We start from the raw sequence: 21,244 nt of genomic DNA on the forward strand, positions 1-21,244 counted from the left end.
GAGACACTAACGACAATGTCATCCTACCTAAATATGAACTATCCCAATGTGACAGGTGATGACAACACGATGTCCATCGCGGTACAAGTGAACTACTGGATCTCAATCAAAAATCAAAAATAAAAGGTATTCACACCAAACCTCTGATGAGAGAAGACCTTCTTTAATGAGGGTGACCGATTAAAGATTCATGTGACACACGTGCTCGCCTCCGCTCACAGGGTTTCCTCGTCACACAACAGCAGGCACATGACCGTGTCCGGAGCAAACTAAAGTCCACGTCGGGCTCAGCGGCACAGCAGAAATGTTCCTGAGCCGGAGAGGGGAGATTACCAAATAACTGAGCCTACTCACTTTCTGACACCCACCCCGACCGTCGACTTTGGGACTTTTGGGCCCAGAAACAGCTGTAACACCTCGTTCGTTTTTTTATCAGGATGCGTCTGACCAAAGAGGAGAAAGTCGAACTCAAGGAGCAGGGCACAGTGAATCCTGCGTTTGGGGTAAGCGGAGCGTCATCTACCCTCTCTCCTCCCGTCGGGCTTTAGAGACACAGTCCGCTGCAAATACTGTCATTATAAATATGTATCGTTGACCTCCTAGCTGGAAAAAAGCAAAATGCAACAAAAAAAACAATTGTTGTTTTCTTTGCAGAATGCTATTTGTTAAGGATATGCAATAGAAAAATACCCCAAAAATATACTCTAGACCTCAGCCACTGTGTGAACGCGCTCCACAAAAGAGGGGATGGAATCGATGGCACGGGTTTCAGAGCTTTACTGCAGAAATGCTCTTTTGATAAAAAAGCGTCGACCACAAAGCAGAAAGTGGATGAAGGAGGCCAGGGAAGCGGGGATGTGCGGTGAAAAGGTCAGGCTGCGTGTTGCGTGCAAGTGTGCACAGCTGAGGCTCGGGGGGAAAAATGTGAATACCAAACAAACAGCGCAGCTTCGTCTGCAGATGGGCGAACGCGTCGTCCGTCTGTCAACGTCTGCAACAATAATACACGCCATTTATTATTATTATCCTCGTATTGTGTACCACCTGACAGTCCCTCACAAAGGCCCGACTCGAGGCTTTGACCGTACAATGAATTCAAAGATGTTGAACTACGTTTTAATAAATCAATGGAGCTTGCCTTGCCGACTGTGACGTCCAGATTAAGTTTCCATAATTCATTTTTGGGCTGTGAGCTCGGAGATGTATTTCACAATAACCCCTGTTAGAACTTTGCTTTTCCTTCTTTAAATCAATTTGAGTCAGTGTATTGTATGTATGTATCTGAAAGAAGTCTTTCCTCCTTGAACTTACACATCATGTTGCATTTCAAACGAATACAATGGCAGATATTCCCATCCTGTTGAAGATGTATTTCAACAACCTGATATCATATTTAGTGCCTTTTTAAAAGATTTTCTCGAGTGTTTAAAGCTTACAACGTCAATCTCAAAATTCAGTCTTGAGTCTCATAATAGTAGATAACGATGATGAAATGGAAGTGGATAAGGATACATGTTCAGATGAATGACCTAAAGACTTTATTACACGGTTCACCTGGTCTGTTCTACCTGGACGACATTCATGGCTCAACAGTGCAAAGGATTTGGAAAGCAAATATGTGTTTTTAACATTCTTCTTGCCGTTTGTACAAGTGAGCTTTTGATGGTGCAGCTTTGAGTCCAAAGTTTAAGCCAATTAATGGTTTCAGGTATCAGTGCAGGATGGAGGGAAACCTCCCCAAACAAAGGCTGGCTTCAGGTGCAGCAGACATGTCTTCTTGGTGGACTTTAGTATCCTGGTACAGTAACTATGACCCCTGATCTCCTCACTGGTGGTTGATTTTAATGTTGGTGATAATAATAAGTATTTTACTTGAGTAAATGATTCTGCAAACCACCAAAAAAGTGAAACTAATGGCACATAAGTATCGGTATTTAAGGTGAAGGAATGTGTTTTAGTAGTGTGGAAAGAACTGTACAAACATGCGTTGCATGCATGTTTGTATGAACGTGTGGAAATCAATGCAACACAGACTCAGTCACCTGCTCGTCTCACAGAGAACGACAGAGCTCAGATACTCGTCTTGTCTCCTTAAGACTTTTAGTTGACGTTGGTAAAGATGGAGAGCAATTTCACCAAATTCACCGTTTTTAAATGGAGTCTTTGGTCACTTGTCTTGGGGGTGTGTGTGCGAGCTCGGTTTATGTGGCTTGTTTTTGTAGGTAAAATACAAGTTTGATATTTTACAACGATGCGTCAATGCTGCTGCGTTAGAAAAACCAACCTCTGAAGACCCTCGTAGTAAATGAGTTACTACGAGGGCCTTCGACTGCAGCAGGGCTCCACCGTCGGGCTCGACTTCCCGTCAGTTGGGCCCAAAGCCATGTGGCCGGGGTCTCCAGTGGCATGGAGCCGGTGTTGCCCCCCCCACCCCCCCCTGGGGGAGGAGCTCTCCACCTCCCCGCCAGTCATCCAACTGCAGGTCCAAGGCAGCAGGTGGACTCGCTTGATTTCGCTATATAAATATATTTATATATATATATATACACATTTATATATATATATATATATATTTATATAAATATATTAATATATATATATATATATATACACATTTATATATATATATATTTATATAAATATATTAATATATATATATTTATATATATATATATAAATACATTTATTTTAATTATATTTATTTATTTATATAAATATATATATATATATAAATACATCTATCTATATTATATATATGTATTTATATAAATATATATATATATAAATGCATGATTATATATATATATATATATATATATATATATATATATATATATTTATTGATGCTGCACGGTGGTGTAGTGGCTAGCACTGTCGCCTCACAGCAAGAGGGCTGCGGGTTCGATTCCCGGTCGGAGCGGTCCTTCTGTGTGGAGTTTGCATGTTCTCCCCGTGGCAGCGTGGGTTCTCTCCGGGCTCTCCGGCTTCCTCCCACAGTCCAAAGACATGCTGCAGGTTAATTGATCTCTAAATGTCCCATAGGTGTGAATGTGAGAGTGAATGGTTGTATGTCCCTACATGTGCCCTCGATGGACTGGCGGCCTGTCCAGGGTGTCCCCTGCCTTCGCCAGCTGGGATAGGCTCCAGCGACCCCGAGACCCTAATGAGGATAAGCTGTATTGTGGATGGATGGATGGATGGATATTTATTGATTGAGGTATAGTGCTACTCCACTTTAGTACCTTTTTGGATGATAGTGAAAATAGTGATATGGTTTTGTGCTGTGGTGACTTCTTTGCAAACAAGAAAATGAGCTGATTGCCAATGTAATAAACTCATTGTGTCATGAATGTGTCTGCCAAGTCACAAAATGTGTATCTGTTCGTGACATTGTTAATGTTCTATAGTTTCGGTTAAGGTTAGGGAAATATTGTGGTCTTGTTAAGTGTGACCGGAAGCAAATAAACTCTATTGACGTGCAACCAAGAGGGCAATCTTTGCATAACTCTCACTATTTAAATATGTGCCTCTAATTTACATATTGTAGATTATCATGTGTGCATCAACTTTCAAAGAAAATATAATTGTGATCTCCACCTACTCGTGTTGATCCTTCTTATTCCTGTTTCCCTGTTGTGTCTCACATCAAACTCACAAGTAAAAGGAAGAGACACGGAGCTCTCCAATAGGTGGCGGCAATGCAACATTTATGGATGCCAAAGAGAAAAAACAACAACTATATGAGTGATAACTATCTATCTGCAACTGGATACGTACATGCAACAGTTTATGAGCATGTACTTTTTTAAACTCTCTTTTTATTCACACAGCAACATGCATTTTTACGACAGTTACTTTATTTCTATGTGGTGCACATGATATTTCTGAGCATGTACTTTTAATGTTTAAAGTAAAAAAATTACAAATCTGGAAGCACACAGTAACAAATGTAACCACTAGATGGAAGAACACTAACACATGTAACCACTAGATGGAAGAACACTGTAACACATGTAACCACTAGATGGAAGAACACTATAACACATGTAACCACTAGATGGAAGAACACTATAACACATGTAACCACTAGATGGAAGAACACTATAACACATGTAACCACTAGATGGAAGAACACTATAACACATGTAACCACTAGATGGAAGAACACTATAACACATGTAACCACTAGATGGAAGAACACTATAACACATGTAACCACTAGATGGAAGAACACTAGAACACATGTAACCACTAGATGGAAGAACACTATAACACATGTAACCACTAGATGGAAGAACACTATAACACATGTAACCACTAGATGGAAGAACACTGTAACACATGTAACCACTAGTTGGAAGAACACTATAACACATGTAACCACTAGATGGAAGAACACTATAACACATGTAACCACTAGATGGAAGAACACTGTAACACATGTAACCACTAGATGGAAGAACACTATAACACATGTAACCACTAGATGGAAGAACACTAACACATGTAACCACTAGATGGAAGAACACTAACACATGTAACCACTAGATGGAAGAACACTAACACATGTAACCACTAGATGGAAGAACACTAACACATGTAACCACTAGATGGAAGAACACTGTAACACATGTAACCACTAGATGGAAGAACACTGTAACACATGTAACCACTAGATGGAAGAACACTAACACATGTAACCACTAGATGGAAGAACACTGTAACACATGTAACCACTAGATGGAAGAACACTATAACACATGTAACCACTAGTTGGAAGAACACTAACACATGTAACCACTAGATGGAAGAACACTATAACACATGTAACCACTAGATGGAAGAACACTAACACATGTAACCACTAGATGGAAGAACACTATAACACATGTAACCACTAGATGGAAGAACACTGTAACACATGTAACCACTAGTTGGAAGAACACTAACACATGTAACCACTAGATGGAAGAACACTATAACACATGTAACCACTAGATGGAAGAACACTAACACATGTAACCACTAGATGGAAGAACACTATAACACATGTAACCACTAGATGGAAGAACACTAACACATGTAACCACTAGTTGGAAGAACACTAACACATGTAACCACTAGTTGGAAGAACACTATAACACATGTAACCACTAGATGGAAGAACACTGTAACACATGTAACCACTAGATGGAAGAACACTAACACATGTAACCACTAGATGGAAGAACACTGTAACACATGTAACCACTAGATGGAAGAACACTGTAACACATGTAACCACTAGATGGAAGAACACTATAACACATGTAACCACTAGATGGAAGAACACTGTAACACATGTAACCACTAGATGGAAGAACACTATAACACATGTAACCACTAGATGGAAGAACACTAACACATGTAACCACTAGATGGAAGAACACTGTAACACATGTAACCACTAGATGGAAGAACACTATAACACATGTAACCACTAGATGGAAGAACACTATAACACATGTAACCACTAGATGGAAGAAATCTAACACATGTAACCACTAGTTGGAAGAACACTAACACATGTAACCACTAGATGGAAGAACACTAACACATGTAACCACTAGATGGAAGAACACTATAACACATGTAACCACTAGATGGAAGAACACTGTAACACATGTAACCACTAGATGGAAGAACACTAACACATGTAACCACTAGATGGAAGAACACTAACACATGTAACCACTAGATGGAAGAACACTAACACATGTAACCACTAGATGGAAGAACACTGTAACACATGTAACCACTAGATGGAAGAACACTGTAACACATGTAACCACTAGATGGAAGAACACTATAACACATGTAACCACTAGATGGAAGAACACTATAACACATGTAACCACTAGATGGAAGAACACTGTAACACATGTAACCACTAGATGGAAGAACACTATAACACATGTAACCACTAGATGGAAGAACACTATAACACATGTAACCACTAGATGGAAGAAATCTAACACATGTAACCACTAGATGGATGAACACTAACACATGTAACCACTAGATGGAAGAACACTGTAACACATGTAACCACTAGTTGGAAGAACACTAACACATGTAACCACTAGATGGAAGAACACTAACACATGTAACCACTAGATGGAAGAACACTAACACATGTAACCACTAGTTGGAAGAACACTAACACATGTAACCACTAGTTGGAAGAACACTAACACATGTAACCACTAGATGGAAGAACACTAACACATGTAACCACTAGTTGGAAGAACACTAACACATGTAACCACTAGTTGGAAGAACACTAACACATGTAACCACTAGATGGAAGAACACTAACACATGTAACAACTAGATGGAAGAACACTAACACATGTAACCACTAGTTGGAAGAACACTAACACATGTAACCACTAGATGGAAGAACACTGTAACACATGTAACCACTAGATGGAAGAACACTGTAACACATGTAACCACTAGATGGAAGAACACTAACACATGTAACCACTAGTTGGAAGAACACTAACACATGTAACCACTAGATGGAAGAACACTAACACATGTAACCACTAGATGGAAGAACACTGTAACACATGTAACCACTAGATGGAAGAACACTATAACACATGTAACCACTAGATGGAAGAACACTGTAACACATGTAACCACTAGATGGAAGAACACTGTAACACATGTAACCACTAGATGGAAGAACACTAACACATAGATGGAAGAACACTAACACATGTAACCACTAGATGGAAGAACACTAACACATGTAACCACTAGTTGGAAGAACACTAACACATGTAACCACTAGATGGAAGAACACTAACACATGTAACCACTAGATGGAAGAACACTAACACATGTAACCACTAGTTGGAAGAACACTAACACATGTAACCACTAGATGGAAGAACACTAACACATGTAACCACTAGATGGAAGAACACTGTAACACATGTAACCACTAGTTGGAAGAACACTAACACATGTAACCACTAGATGGAAGAACACTAACACATGTAACCACTAGATGGAAGAACACTAACACATGTAACCACTAGATGGAAGAACACTGTAACACATGTAACCACTAGATGGAAGAACACTAACACATAGATGGAAGAACACTAACACATGTAACCACTAGATGGAAGAACACTATAACACATGTAACCACTAGATGGAAGAACACTAACACATGTAACCACTAGATGGAAGAACACTAACACATGTAACCACTAGTTGGAAGAACACTAACACATGTAACCACTAGTTGGAAGAACACTAACACATGTAACCACTAGATGGAAGAACACTAACACATGTAACCACTAGATGGAAGAACACTGTAACACATGTAACCACTAGATGGAAGAACACTAACACATGTAACCACTAGTTGGAAGAACACTAACACATGTAACCACTAGATGGAAGAACACTAACACATGTAACCACTAGATGGAAGAACACTGTAACACATGTAACCACTAGATGGAAGAACACTATAACACATGTAACCACTAGTTGGAAGAACACTAACACATGTAACCACTAGATGGAAGAACACTGTAACACATGTAACCACTAGATGGAAGAACACTATAACACATGTAACCACTAGTTGGAAGAACACTAACACATGTAACCACTAGATGGAAGAACACTGTAACACATGTAACCACTAGATGGAAGAACACTGTAACACATGTAACCACTAGATGGAAGAACACTAACACATGTAACCACTAGATGGAAGAACACTGTAACACATGTAACCACTAGATGGAAGAACACTATAACACATGTAACCACTAGATGGAAGAACACTAACACATGTAACCACTAGATGGAAGAACACTAACACATGTAACCACTAGATGGAAGAACACTGTAACACATGTAACCACTAGATGGAAGAACACTAACACATGTAACCACTAGATGGAAGAACACTAACACATGTAACCACTAGATGGAAGAACACTGTAACACATGTAACCACTAGATGGAAGAACACTATAACACATGTAACCACTAGATGGAAGAACACTAACACATGTAACCACTAGATGGAAGAACACTATAACACATGTAACCACTAGATGGAAGAACACTAACACATGTAACCACTAGATGGAAGAACACTGTAACACATGTAACCACTAGATGGAAGAACACTATAACACATGTAACCACTAGATGGAAGAACACTAACACATGTAACCACTAGATGGAAGAACACTGTAACACATGTAACCACTAGATGGAAGAACACTGTAACACATGTAACCACTAGATGGAAGAACACTAACACATGTAACCACTAGATGGAAGAACACTAACACATGTAACCACTAGATGGAAGAACACTGTAACACATGTAACCACTAGATGGAAGAACACTATAACACATGTAACCACTAGATGGAAGAACACTAACACATGTAACCACTAGATGGAAGAACACTAACACATGTAACCACTAGTTGGAAGAACACTAACACATGTAACCACTAGATGGAAGAACACTATAACACATGTAACCACTAGATGGAAGAACACTATAACACATGTAACCACTAGTTGGAAGAACACTAACACATGTAACCACTAGATGGAAGAACACTAACACATGTAACCACTAGATGGAAGAACACTGTAACACATGTAACCACTAGATGGAAGAACACTAACACATGTAACCACTAGATGGAAGAACACTGTAACACATGTAACCACTAGATGGAAGAACACTATAACACATGTAACCACTAGATGGAAGAACACTAACACATGTAACCACTAGATGGAAGAACACTAACACATGTAACCACTAGTTGGAAGAACACTAACACATGTAACCACTAGATGGAAGAACACTAACACATGTAACCACTAGATGGAAGAACACTATAACACATGTAACCACTAGATGGAAGAACACTGTAACACATGTAACCACTAGATGGAAGAACACTATAACACATGTAACCACTAGATGGAAGAACACTAACACATGTAACCACTAGATGGAAGAACACTGTAACACATGTAACCACTAGAGCAAGCAGATCCACCACCACCTGCTGAGGACTCTGACACCAGTAAATCAGAGACAGAAGAGAAATGCAGTGCAGGAGGCTGCACATTTGCATTGAGATCCTAGAGACAGATGCACTGCGTGGGATGTGAGCAAGGACTCCTCTCTTGTTTGAAGTACTCATTGAATGCCTAATTTATTCTCTGAGACACAGAAGGACTCGACGGCTGCAGCATATGGCTTTGTTTTCAGTTGTGGAACCCTGGCGTGTTATATATGTATTATACGGATGAACATAAATACCTGAAACATTTGTTATCATAGTGACAGGTTGACCGAAGTAAGACCATGGGGTTCTGGTGTTGAGACGGACACATCTTTGACCTTATATGTTGTTTTTAAAAAAGTAGTTTAAGAAGGTTATTTCGGCTTAAGCCTCCCAGACATTGATAGGGGTGATATTGCTTTCCCACGAGGAGAGTAGTGACGCCCAACTCGGTGGAGGCGCTTCCTGTGGCGTCTCAAAGTTTGACCTTCGTTGCTGTTGACCATTCAGAGCGCAATCGATGGCATAACATAACAGGGGAGGAAGAGAGTGATGGAAGAACAAGAAATCCTACAAATCCCACAAAAAAAAGTACCACGATCTCACCAGGAAAGATAATGCATGGCTACCAGATTTAGGGATAGACGTAAAGTTTACTGACAAACGTAATATCACCGTGAGCGGGTTTTAAAAGCTTCTAATATATTTGTTGGTAACATGTAAACTTGGCTCAGGAGCCAAATAAGGATACACAGTATACATTTGTTTAATTAATGAGTTTGGGGAGAAGGTATGCTGTATATAAATACACTTCATAAGGGGTGCGTCAGCTTTTAACTGACTGTCGGCGACAGATTTGAAAAAAAGTCTATGTAACAGTTTTTCCCTGTAAATCCTCGATGCCGTATTTGTAGCACCTTGTATGTCCGACCTTCACCTTTTAAAACACCTTTGACACTCCAACGGGCACATCGTCAATAGGGTTTGCAGAAGCCCTTTGGAAACCGATCCGTCCCATGTGGACTGTGTTAAGTGGGCTCATGGGTCACATGGGACGTCCAGAAATGTATTGTGTACGTAAATATAGAAAAGGAAAAAAGACAATCGGGAAAAAACAATTCAGACGTTCGTGGCACCAAATTACATCGTTGTTGTTTTTTTGCAACATATCGGCCAAACGTGCAATTCCATGGCAACCACAGCAGGCAGATGTACACTTCAAACAACCTCAAGGTTTTTCTGCACGAATCCACAAGAAGCTGATCTGTCCCATGTGACCCATTTTTTAAGAAGGAGTTGACGAGAGCCCCTGGTCCCCTGGTTGCATATCTCTGGTGGCAGGAGGGCTTCCTCTTAATAGTGGTTTCCACAAGTCACGCTCACATCCAACCAAAGAACAAACAAACAAAAAACAGGGACAGAACAGGACATGGAACTTCACAATGACCACAAATATGTTTTTCATTAATTATCCACTATCCACTACTATCTGTATGTCTGTCCTCGGCTAATCTTTCATCAGCCTAATATTGTTGGTGCTCAAGGACCTCTCGTGGTTGCAGTGATGCACAAGACAGATTTGATTGACGGTTATATACCGTCATTGACTGCTGACTCCGCCCTCCTCCGGACCTGCTGGTCGGGACCAACGCATCATCAACGACTGTAAACTGTATACAAGAAGTGGACGTTGTCATGGTGGCATCACCCGTTGGTTTGTTGACTGATATTTTGAAGCCTCGAGTCGCCACCAAGGATTACTACCGTCACCATGAGAGTTTTACTCGCAACCAATTAACAGAAGTTAGCAGATCTGGAATGCGGAGGGGGGGATGTAGAAACGCTGTATACGGCTCTGGTAGAGACCTGTCAATCACACTAAGCCCCGCCCTAAAGCATCCCCTGCTTTATGGTCTGTTTGACTCTAAATGACCATAATTTACTAAATGAACATCACGCTGTATTGAAGAAGACTTGAAACTAGAGATTGAGACCAAAAACTAATGTTTACAATGTTTACTGAGGGAATACATCAAGAGAAGTAGAGTAATTTATATAGACTTCTATACAACCAGAGGAGTCGCCCCCTGGTGGTCAGTAGAGAGAATGCAGCTTTAACACATGAAGCATAGACTTCTATACAACCAGATGAGTCGCCCCCTGGTGGTCAGGAGAGAGAATGCAGCTTTAACACATGAAGCATAGACTTCTATACAACCAGATGAGTCGCCCCCTGGTGGTCAGGAGAGAGAATGCAGCTTTAACACATGAAGCATAGACTTCTATACAACCAGAGGAGTCGCCCCCTGGTGGTCAGTAGAGAGAATGCAGCTTTAACACATGAAGCATAGACTTCTATACAACCAGAGGAGTCTTCCCCTTGTGGTCAGGAGAGAGAATGCATGTTGTAAGACACTTTTGCACAGAGATAGCGAGGGGAAAGAATACTTTCACATCCAACCCTGTAAATTAAGAGGTTATTTTGACCTGTTTGGCTTTAATAACCCCTTATGGTTGGACTAACCTAGTTGGTTTTGGTGACTTGCTGTAAACAGCAGGACGGACAAGTTTCTGTTCAGAAGTCGTGTTAAGCAGTCTTAATGAAGCTCTGTACAGCTGCACGGATTAAAAAGCGAGAGCCAATCCTCCTCCGTGGAAAATGCGACTAATACGCGTGCAGTCTAGACGAAGGCCATTCTGGTCCGTCTTAATTCAACCCAACTTTACAGCAGTGGTCGTTGTAGACGCACCTGGCGGAGAGTTTTCAAGTTCTCAAGGGCCTGTGCGCACGAGTCACATGTGGACTTGGTTACATTGAGACGTGGAGTTTAGAGACTAATTTAATGCCTTTGGTCCCCTCGTCTATAAAAGGTTGAGTTAAGGGACTGGTTGGAAACCTGGGACATCTGGCGTTCACACAAGACTAGAATTTTCAAGTGGGAAAAGTAGTTTTTTCACCAAAGCCGTTGTACAAGTCCACATGAATTGAATCGCGTCGGGGCTTTTATTTTGACATCTTCATGAACAGTACTGTTTCTGTCACATGCTGACCACCTCACCTCCACTATGTGTGTTTTTAGGATAGTGTTGCACGCCTAAGGACCTAAAATGATTTACATGGCAAAACATGTCTTTCCTGTAACACGATTATTTCAGGTAATTGAAGGAATATACAGCGTTTCTATGAGTACGTTGAGGCGAACCCAGCAAAGATTAATGGGGGTCGCCTTTGACGACATAAACAGTGAAGGAATTACACGCCACGTAAATTGTTATTTAGCCGACGCATGACGGAAAATAACTCATATTACACACATATGTCACTCAAAACGTCAGTAAAGTTTCCCCCCGCTGGTGTTTAACTAATCTGGTGAACTGACCAACAGATTTAGAGTCCTTAACGGGCACATGCATGGACAGCACACACGCCACACGTAGTTTGGAGAGTTGCGTTAGCCCAATACTTTTTCCGTGTGGACGAAAATCTTAAAAGCCGTCTTGTCACGACGACGTATTGAAGGCCTGAGGAGAGGAGGCATCTGCTTGCAGAGTAGAGGTGAGAATCTTTACTGACCCCTAAGGATGCGCTTATGATTCACCCGACAACGCTGGTGCGATTTAGTCATCGAAGCTAGCAGACCCTTTTCCCTTACTCGTAGCTCTTCTACGCTCACGAGCGTGTATACCCCTTTAAGAGAAAGATGTGACTTCTGGCTACTGTTAATTAATTGTTTAATGTTTATTTTGTAAAATGTAAGTGTTAATAATTTAGGCCGCAGTGTTTTTAGAAGCCTCCGCTGTCACCGCGGGGGAGGGGGGGGGGGGGGGTTTTCTGCTTTGTGTGTTGACATTAGAAGTGACCGCACGGTCGTTGTTCACCATGTCTTCATAAATGCTTGTTCTGTATATTAATGGTTTTTTAATACATTTTTTCCTCCACGTATTTATTAATTTTTCTCCATGTTTCTATATTTCGATTAGAAATAAAGTCACCCACGCTCAGTAAGAAGGACCTCGTGGCCTCCTCGCCATACATAGCCTCACGTCTTCATTTCACACCACAGGATGTTGTGATCCGCTGAAGCTGACAGCGAGTTATGTTGCAATGAGACGTTTCCTTCCACTCGCTTTCAAGAAACGCATCAAAGGCTCCTCTTGAGAAAACAAGAAATCGGCTGCAGTTCAGCCTTCAGCACCTTTTTAATCATCACCACACAATCCTCACGTCATCTCTCACATTAGGTACAATGAGTATTTATGTCTGTCAGCTGAGCTGAGAAAAGTGAACATGGAAGGAATTCCCTCAACAACCTTCAGTTTCAAAGGAAAAGAAAAAACCCATTATGAAGCGTTTGGCTCCGTGAGAATCTCTGGCTCAGCAGTAGAGTGATCAAAGGTATGCTCGTGTTGCCAGAAGATGTGGGCCGGAGAAAATATAGTTTTTCTATTTGACGTCGCTTTGACGCCTTTGAACGTTGCTCAAATTGTTTTACCGTTGCTTTAGTTCGCCTTTTTTTTTTTTTTCTCTCTCTCTCTCTCCTTCCCGAGGACAAAGACGGTGACGGACCTCCGCAGCTGACCGTCGACATCGAAGAGCCGCTGGCGGAGGCCCTCGAGGAGGCCGTGGACAAGAGTGCGGATCTGGTGTACTCCCTCAACGACCGGCCGCCGTGGTACCTCTGCATTCTGCTCGGCTTCCAGGTAAATAGATCCCCGCGGCTCAACGTGAACATAAACACATAGAACGTAAGATTTTAGCGTTGCACGAAGTCGTTTAACCCAATGGCGATAGAAATAGTATTGATTGGTGAAGCTTGGGGTAGAACATTTGTACCTTGATTGATGAGTTTAGCTAAATCTTGCAAGCCGGTATAGGGTCGTGAATAATAGGGCTGTCAGTCTTAGTCCATAAGCCAAGTAATTGGTGGTCTTCAACTAATATCTCTCCGGTCGTATTTTACACTTCTTCGTGCCAAATGACTCGATTTTTTCAGAGAATCTCTCAAGCACATCTCCGGTGAACCCAAGATTCAAAGCGCCGCATGTGTCTTTTGGCGAGGACGGACCCGGTGAACGTGACGCACTTACGACTCTATTAAATACTTTTTACAAAATAAATTATTCCACTGCCTTGCAGTAAGTGGTTCCATGTGGTAACACGATGATGTATTATCAGGTTAGTGTGAATGTCAGCCCTCAAAACGTCAGCCGGGAGCTTATTTTTGATCAATGGGGCTCTTTTCCCTCAGTGTGCAATTAAAAGTCCTTAGTTAGGCCTGTCCTGGACGAGCAGCACCTTCTGGTTGCTTTGTGCCAACCCAGCAGATCTAATGGTGGTCGTTATTTGGTTTATTGTAGGCGGACGTCTGGGGTGACGGGAAGGTGTCCTTCACAGGAAGAAATTAGAGATTAAAAGACAATTTCTAATGCACAGGGCACTGTATGGGAAAAAGGAGGTGATGAAAAAAACTTTAAAAAACATGCTTGAGTCCACATGATTCAATCAGAAGACCCAGGAGGTCATGAGTTTGAGCAGCCGTGACATTTGAATCATGCAGTAAAATGTGTCACAAGGAAGTCCTGCAAAATATGAGCTTTAAATGAGTTTTGTCCTGAACAAGGACTGCAGGTTTCGTTTCAACGTTGGCGGAGACGCGATGGAAATTCAGAGCGTCGAGGCGCTACCTTTTTCCGCATTCTGGTGGATTTGTTTGCAGCCGTTTATGGAGAAAAAAATGTCTTTAATTACGTGAATAAAAGCACAAAGTTCAGACGCCCGGTCACAACTCCACAACTCTCTTGATGTTCATAATTGCCATTTTTTTTATTGGTTTTGAAGCTTTCCAGTGAGTGGCTTTGCGTCAAAAGAAAAATGAATAGCCGACCCCAAGCAGGAGGTCAAGCCTAACCGAAAAATTTAATTTCTGCCAATTTTAACGCTTTTACAACTGCAAAACCAACACTTTTAACTCGGGGATCATCGCTTTTTCTCCAGCTTTTCTATGTTATGAGAAATCTTTGCTTTTGGTCACAAGCTCCCCTTTTTCTAGAAATCAGTGTGAACGCTTTTTTTTATTGACAACAGCATCTTGGACTTTGGCCAATTTTTCACAAATCCAGAAACAAGTTTTAAGATTCCTGTAATCAATCAATTGATTAATTGAATCGAGTGACCCTTAGAGAGGTCGTCCAGCAGCTCTACTCACTTGCCATCTGTGGGGTTATCGGGGTTATCAGGTTGTCCTCTCCTTCCATTGGTTTTTGATTTGTAACCCGAGTTCTTCTAGACTTATTGAGTTATTCACGACCTTTTAACCTTCAGCTACACCGTCTCTCACCAACTTCTCCCTACCAATTGCCTCCTTGGTGTTGTCACTACTTTACCACGCTCCCTGCCACACACATCTTCATCATCGTCATCGTCATTCTTTAAAAAACTATATTTTCTGAAATATCTTGGCTCTGTAGTTTTTTTTAACAAACAGGAGTCAATAGGACTATTTTGAGTCATTTCCACCATGTAATCCGTGATTAGCTCAATATTTACTCCAGCTGCCATGTAAAGGATGAATTCATTCAGAGTAGTTTAAACTTTGTAAAGAGGAGCTTCTTTTTGGGATTCAATTACATTTACTGGAGATGAATTGCGTCCTTTTAAGCAGCCTTCTTCCAGAAGGAATCCTCCTCCCAGTTTCCTGTCATGAAACCGACCATTGGCATCTCCAATGGGATTTATGGGAGCTGCAGGTTAGAAAATACCCCCGTAAATCTGCTGAGTCTTATCGGCATCTGCCTTGAATTTCATTATTTATTTTTTTCTTTATCCAAATTTTTTGCATCAATGGACAGACTAACACACAATGATGTTTTGTAAACGGGTCATAATTCATCTTTAATATATATTTATGTTGCTGTGAAAAAAGTTCTTCTTGATTTATTCAAGTTTATTCATTTTACGAGATTTCACGATAATGTTATAAATTTACCTTCGCAATAAACTTTGGCTGAACTAAATCATTAAAAAAATGAATCAGAGAGATGTCGCACGAGAAAACATTTATATATATGTTCTTATTATTTTTATCTATTGGGGTCCGAGCAACTGAGAAAGTCCCTATTTGTTGTACCTGTAATTTTAGTTATTCTTATTTTTTTCGCTTTTAGGATGCTTTAATTGTGTTATGTAAAGTGTCTTTGAGTATCAAGAAAAGCGCTATATAAATTGAAGAAATAAAATCAATAAAGCACTGAATCAAAATAAAATGTGCGTTGATTTGAGGAGAACCATCGAACATGAACTCTGCGACAGCTCGTTTGTATTAATCTAGACTTCATGAAATCACTTATCTTGATTAATAGCGGCTCTTATAAAGGGCGATATGGAGTCTTATTTTTCATAATTTCTTGCGATTCACCGGCTCCATTAGTCAATTTAGATGCTTTTAATGCATTTTATTTACTTTCAGCACAAGTAAAAAATACAAAAAAGTATTAATATCTCTGCCGCGGGGGTTGTGTGTGTGTGTGTGTGTGTGTGTGTGTGTGTGTGTGTGTGTGTCCGTGTCCGTGTCTGTCCATGGTTCTCTCGAGGTTGATAATGTGGGTGCTCCTTCTTGGTTTACTTCTTATTTACACATCAAAATAAAGAGCGGCAGAATTAAGAGGAAGCCAAGACGAACCTGGCTGTCAAATAGAAATGTTTAATATTTATTTTCCCCCAAACTGATACCGTTCCTGCCTCCGCAGCATTACATCCTGGCGTTTGGGGGCATCATCGCGGTCCCCCTGATCCTGGCCGAGCCGCTCTGCATAAAGGACAACAACGTCGCCAAGAGCCAGCTCATCTCCACCATATTCTTCGTGTCGGGACTATGCACACTCCTGCAGACGGCCGTCGGTACCAGGTGAGAGCCCACCTGACTGTCTCACGTTACCATGGGAACCAATGAGGTACCAGGTGAGAGCCCACCTGACTGTCTCACGTTACCATGGGAACCAGTGAGGTACCGGGTAAGAGCCCACCTGACTGTCTCACGTTACCATGGGAACCAGTGAGGTACCGGGTAAGAGCCCACCTGACTGTCTCACGTTACCATGGGAACCAGTGAGGTACCGGGTAAGAGCCCACCTGACTGTCTCACGTTACCATGGGAACCAGTGAGGTACCGGGTAAGAGCCCAACTGACTGTCTCACGTTACCATGGGAACCAGTGAGGTACCGGGTAAGAGCCCACCTGACTGTCTCACGTTACCATGGGAACCAGTGAGGTACCGGGTAAGAGCCCAACTGACTGTCTCACGTTACCATGGGAACCAGTGAGGTACCGGGTAAGAGCCCAACTGACTGTCTCACGTTACCATGGGAACCAGTGAGGTACCGGGTAAGAGCCCACCTGACTGTCTCACGTTACCATGGGAACCAGTGAGGTACCGGGTAAGAGCCCAACTGACTGTCTCACGTTACCATGGGAACCAGTGAGGTACCGGGTAAGAGCCCACCTGACTGTCTCACGTTACCATGGGAACCAGTGAGGTACCGAGTAAGAGCCCAACTGACTGTCTCACGTTACCATGGGAACCAGTGAGGTACCGGGTAAGAGCCCAACTGACTGTCTCACGTTACCATGGGAACCAGTGAGGTACCGGGTAAGAGCCCAACTGACTGTCTCACGTTACCATGGGAACCAATGAGGTACCGGGTAAGAGCCCAACTGACTGTCTCACGTTACCATGGGAACCAGTGAGGTACCGGGTAAGAGCCCACCTGACTGTCTCACGTTACCATGGGAACCAGTGAGGTACCGGGTAAGAGCCCAACTGACTGTCTCACGTTACCATGGGAACCAGTGAGGTACCGGGTAAGAGCCCAACTGACTGTCTCACGTTACCATGGGAACCAGTGAGGTACCGGGTAAGAGCCCAACTGACTGTCTCACGTTACCATGGGAACCAGTTGGAACCTGATCTGTATTTATACGCTCCACTCCGTGGTGGTTCATGTGGTCTTAAGCGGATCAGTCGGGCAACGTTAACACTGGAGATGAGATTCATCCTTCGTGAGTTCGGGAAATAGTTTTTTCCTCAAAAGCCTTTTGATCTCCAGAGTTTTACGCAGATCATTTCGAGGCTTTTTCCTTTTCCAGAAAACAGAGATGTGAAATCCAAAGACGTTGACATTTAATGATAAGGAAGTTAATAGTGCTATGAAGGAATAAAAACACAAAGACAACCAGGCAAAAAATATAAGCTGCAACACAAGAACAGAACATTTATGCATTGATATTTATAATTTGCATTATAGGGTTAGTGATATTTCTTTTGGAAAAATAATGACATAAAATATTATTCCTGGACCGAGCAGACTCCAGGTCTGTGAGGAATGCGTCGTGCTCATTAATATTCTCAGCACCACCTTGTCAAGTGTGCTCTGAACACTTCCAGCTCGTCCTCGTCGGGCACAGAGATCCGGTGACCTCTGACCTTTTTAACCCCCCCCCCTTCTCTCGCAGGTTACCGATCCTTCAGGGGGGGACGTTCAGTTTCATCACCCCGACTCTGGCCATTCTCGCTCTCCCCAAGTGGCAGTGCCCCGACCCGGAGGCGTCCGCGACGTCGTCCACGCAGCTGCAGAACAGCACCAGCTCGCCGCGGAGCGGGGACCCCGACGAGGTCTGGATGTCTCGAATGCGTGAGGTGCGTCCATCCAGAAGAAGACTTTGGGGGGTGGGGGGGTATTGGATTAATATGTTTTAAAAAAACACAGAAATGTGGGTCAAATATCTACATTTGGGTCAAACAAAATGTGTTGAAAAGGCCAAATTTTCGACGAAAAAGTTTGGTACAGCCCAGTATTTCAAATACGTTTCAAATAAAACTCCCGATATTTTAAATCTTTAAACAAATGTATTTGTTTTTAAATTAAAAAAAGTAATAATAATAAATATTCCAAAGACTATTCAGTCATAAATCATTATTCCCATTATAATAATATATACAATATAGTATTAGATGTGTTATTTTGCTTTAATTGAGCTATGGGTTATTGGCCAATAAGTGAACCACAACTACAGCTATATGTTTATTTACAGAAAATAAACTCTAATATATATTTTTTTTTTTCCCCATTTGCTTGAATGTGCATAGTGAAACAAAAAATAAACCTTTTAATGGTAAATAAATGAGTTCAATCACAAACTAAATCAAAAGGAAATTAAATTAAAATGATTTTACAGTATATAGATAAATGGCAAGATCTTGCAGTAATGTTTATTCCGGTTATTGTTTCCCCAAATGAGTAGAAAACAAAATGTCATGTTTTCATATTTCACATTTCTCTCAAAATCACAAATTGTTTTTTGTTTTCTTATCATCCGCAGTAGTAGAAAAGCCTTTTAAAGTGACTTTAAAGTTAATATAGGTTTAAATATACCTGCAGGAACATTGTTGGCATGCTACATGCTGCACAGGTGGTTCCATGTGCAGCAGCTCACTGGTGTCCTTGTGGCCCCGTGCACAGATCCAGGGGGCCATCCTGGTGGCCTCTCTGCTCCAGATCGTCCTGGGCTTCTCTGGGCTGGTGGGTCTGGTTCTGAAGTACATCGGCCCGCTGGCCATCGCGCCGACCATCAACCTCATCGGCCTGTCGCTGTTCATCGAAGCTGGCAAGAAGTCTGGAGGCCACTGGGGAATCGCTGCTCTGTGAGTGGACGCTGCTTCTTCTACGCTGGGGCACATCTCAAAATGCACAGATTTAATGCAAATATTTGTTAATTAGCTGCAACGTGTCACAACGTGAAAGATGAGCTCTGTTGATTTAATTTTGGGTCGGCGGTTTATATAAACGAGTGCATGATGATTAATCGTGATCTTGATCTAAAAAAAACGTACCTGCAAATGCGCCGCCCCTGTTTGTGTGTGTTAATAATACCGCGGCATAAATACGGCAATAAGGTGGATACACAGGGGTTTTATGTGTTGTGTACCTCACAGGACGAGGAGCACATTCTCACAACTCCTCTGCCCCCCCCCCTCCCATCGGGCGTCCTGCCGCATTCCTGCTCGTTCACATAAGATCCGGTTTCTATGAACTTTGTATTCATTTCATTCGATATGTTAAAGATTAGGGTCGGCGTTCCACCTACGTGGGATTTGATTGACGGAAACACCAAAAGCAGTATATTTTCATAACTAGGTTTCCACAGGCCGCTGCAGACCGCTCCCCCATTGGAACAACACGCCGGCATCGGGCCCACAACAGCATTTCGCGCACAGCGTGCGGCGCTTCACGCGCAGCAGGACATGCCCTTCAAAGGGGGAACCCGAGGAGCGTGTTTTACAATGTTCCAACGTCCGCTTTACACACACACACACACACACACACACACGGAGGACGGTCAGCATCACTTAGGCACACCCGCTGTGTGAAATGTTATGTTTTCACTTGCTCTGACCTCCCCCCCTCCCCGTGGTGAACCAGGGCCGGGCCGTTGGGGGAACTTCACCTGTCTTCTCTTGTCACCCCCCACAGCACGGTGTGCCTGATTCTGCTGTTCTCTCAATATCTCAGCAAAGTCAACGTTCCCATGATCGCCTACAAGGATAAGAAGTGGAAGGTCTTCCAGTATCCTCTCTTCAAGCTTTTCTCCGTGAGTTGCCAACGCCCTCCGAGTCTCTCCGCTACCGTTTTATGAATAACATTTTCATTTCAGCATGAATCCGGTTTTGAATGTGCTAATGACTTCAAAACATGCAGTGACAGTGTGGATCTTAAAAACATATTTATATAATAATAAATGTAATTATATATATATATTATTTTATATATAATATATAATATATATAATAAATCATGAATATAAACCTCACTACTTGAAATCAGATGCAGTATACAGAGATATAGCGAAAATAATTAAGTCTGTTTTATTGCGTTTCTACTCGAGACATTTTTGTCTCGAGTAGATCACATGCAAAGTCGATGCACTATTCTATTTTTTTTTACCCTTAAATAAAATATACCCCTAGTCTTTTGGGAATCTCCATTCCTGAAGCCTGAAAAAAATGTACGTGTCCATAAACTTCCTCTTGCAACATTGTGTCAAAAAGGCCTTGAACAGGGAGGCGGAGCT

General features: G+C 41.9%; 1 protein-coding gene across 1 annotated transcript in view; it reads left to right on the forward strand.

Annotated features, from left to right (window-relative positions):
- The first annotated feature begins 437 nt into the window (after positions 1-437).
- The window catches only part of si:dkey-106n21.1 (solute carrier family 23 member 2), a 38,359-nt gene continuing 17,552 nt past the window's right edge, over positions 438-21,244 (forward strand). Inside the window, exons 1-6 of the mRNA XM_034534526.1 lie at positions 438-503; positions 13,668-13,820; positions 16,866-17,023; positions 18,629-18,812; positions 19,636-19,817; positions 20,647-20,764. Of these exons, the coding sequence (XP_034390417.1) occupies positions 438-503; positions 13,668-13,820; positions 16,866-17,023; positions 18,629-18,812; positions 19,636-19,817; positions 20,647-20,764 (861 nt within the window). The remainder of the gene's footprint in view (positions 504-13,667; positions 13,821-16,865; positions 17,024-18,628; positions 18,813-19,635; positions 19,818-20,646; positions 20,765-21,244) is intronic.

This window comes from Cyclopterus lumpus, chromosome 6 (genome assembly GCF_009769545.1).
Source record: "Cyclopterus lumpus isolate fCycLum1 chromosome 6, fCycLum1.pri, whole genome shotgun sequence".
NCBI classification, from domain to species: domain Eukaryota; kingdom Metazoa; phylum Chordata; class Actinopteri; order Perciformes; family Cyclopteridae; genus Cyclopterus; species Cyclopterus lumpus.